At 33.2% G+C, this 1,544-nt stretch overlaps 1 protein-coding gene across 1 annotated transcript in view; it reads left to right on the top strand.

The window, feature by feature from the left end:
* The window catches only part of LOC106463547 (tumor protein D52-like), an 18,471-nt gene that overhangs the window by 7,456 nt on the left and 9,471 nt on the right, over nucleotides 1-1,544 (top strand). The window contains exons 2-3 of the mRNA XM_013923597.2: nucleotides 262-395; nucleotides 727-875. Coding sequence (XP_013779051.1) covers nucleotides 262-395; nucleotides 727-875 — 283 coding nt within the window. The remainder of the gene's footprint in view (nucleotides 1-261; nucleotides 396-726; nucleotides 876-1,544) is intronic.

Here is a 1,544-nt window from a genome sequence, read left to right as displayed (position 1 = left end):
ATACATTATGTGATATACACACACACACACACACACACACACACACACACAGTAATCCAAACTGCAAAAGAAATGGAATCTTAATTAAAAAGTTTTTCTTTTTTGTATGTGCCCATTCAAGTTGGTATCATGCTCTCGATGGATACTCATTCCGAGGTGATGCAATGCCTTGTTTCAATTCTAGTTGGTTTATAATAGTTCTGCTTACTTATATCAGGTTGAAATTTAGTTGAGTTTAACAAGTAAAAACTTTGTTTTCAGAAACTTATTATGATGCATCAAAGGAAACAAAGGAGTATGATGCAACTCCAGACAGTGGAATTCATGACCTATCTAACGTGGCTCCAGAACACAGAGCCAAGCTAGAGGAAGAGTGGAAGGAGGAACTAGCTAAGGTATAATGTGTATTTTATTGTTTTTGATGTAAACATGGGAAAAAAATTATTAATTTTTATGCTAATTAAAATTGTCAATTGACATACTACATACAAGTATTGATAATTTGATATGGTTTACATAATACTAGTATTGATAATTTGATATGGTTTACATAATACTGGTATTAATAATTTAATATGGTTTACATAATACTGGTATTAATAAGAGCTGTCACTTAAGTTTATGTGGTATTGTCCTAGAAGCAAAAGTACTTTGTGTAGTAATCAACTGAGTTTACACGTGAAGATTGAACTCCTCAGTTTCATTAAAATATTTTTTTGCAAACAGACGGAAGAAGAAATCATCACACTTCGGCAAGTTTTGGCTTCCAAAGTTAGGTATGCCCAGGACTTGAAACATAAACTTGGAATTACTGTGTGGAAAGAATTTAAGGATGATATGGAACAAGGTATCAAGAACATTCAAGAAACAGACGTGTAAGTTAAAAAGATTGTCCAGTAAATTTTTTATCAGATCCTGCTCACTGAATTCCACTTGTATAAATTACTGATTTTGTTTAGTTACCACAAATTTGTTGCACTGTTAATTAATCAATTAATTAGTATTATTATTATTAAGGTCACTAATTTACTATCAGTATACATTCTTGAATGATCATTGGCAGGAGTTTTAGATGGGGAGTTTCAATGTTCAGGAAAAAAAAAACTTACTCAGAAATGTTACCTACCTCTCAGCACCACTAAGAGCTATAATTTCGCACACTATTGCAGTGGAATTTCCTACACATAATACAAGTCTTAAACTCCCACCACTACATATGTCTATGTGTACTGTATTACACAAGCCTATGATGTAATCATCATAATTCTATAGCCCTCTGTCAGTAGGAGGCTGAAACAACCTCGATGTGCAGTAATCCCTGTGAGCACTAGCATACGATCATTGGCTTATTAAAATCATAAATAATATTCAACGTTAAACTAGTACACAATTAAAAAACATTTATTTAGGCCTATCTATGGCCTTCAAAAAGTTGACGACTACATGTTACAACGTAGTCCTCGGGACTCCTGAAGACGATGATGTAACAGCAAAACATGTAGAGTCGTCAACTTTTTGAAGGCCATAGATAGGCCTAAATAAAT

Source organism: Limulus polyphemus, unplaced genomic scaffold (assembly GCF_000517525.1).
Source record: "Limulus polyphemus unplaced genomic scaffold, Limulus_polyphemus-2.1.2 Scaffold1434, whole genome shotgun sequence".
Classification (NCBI taxonomy): Eukaryota; Metazoa; Arthropoda; class Merostomata; order Xiphosura; family Limulidae; genus Limulus; species Limulus polyphemus.
This window is presented reverse-complemented; position numbering and strand designations above follow the sequence as displayed.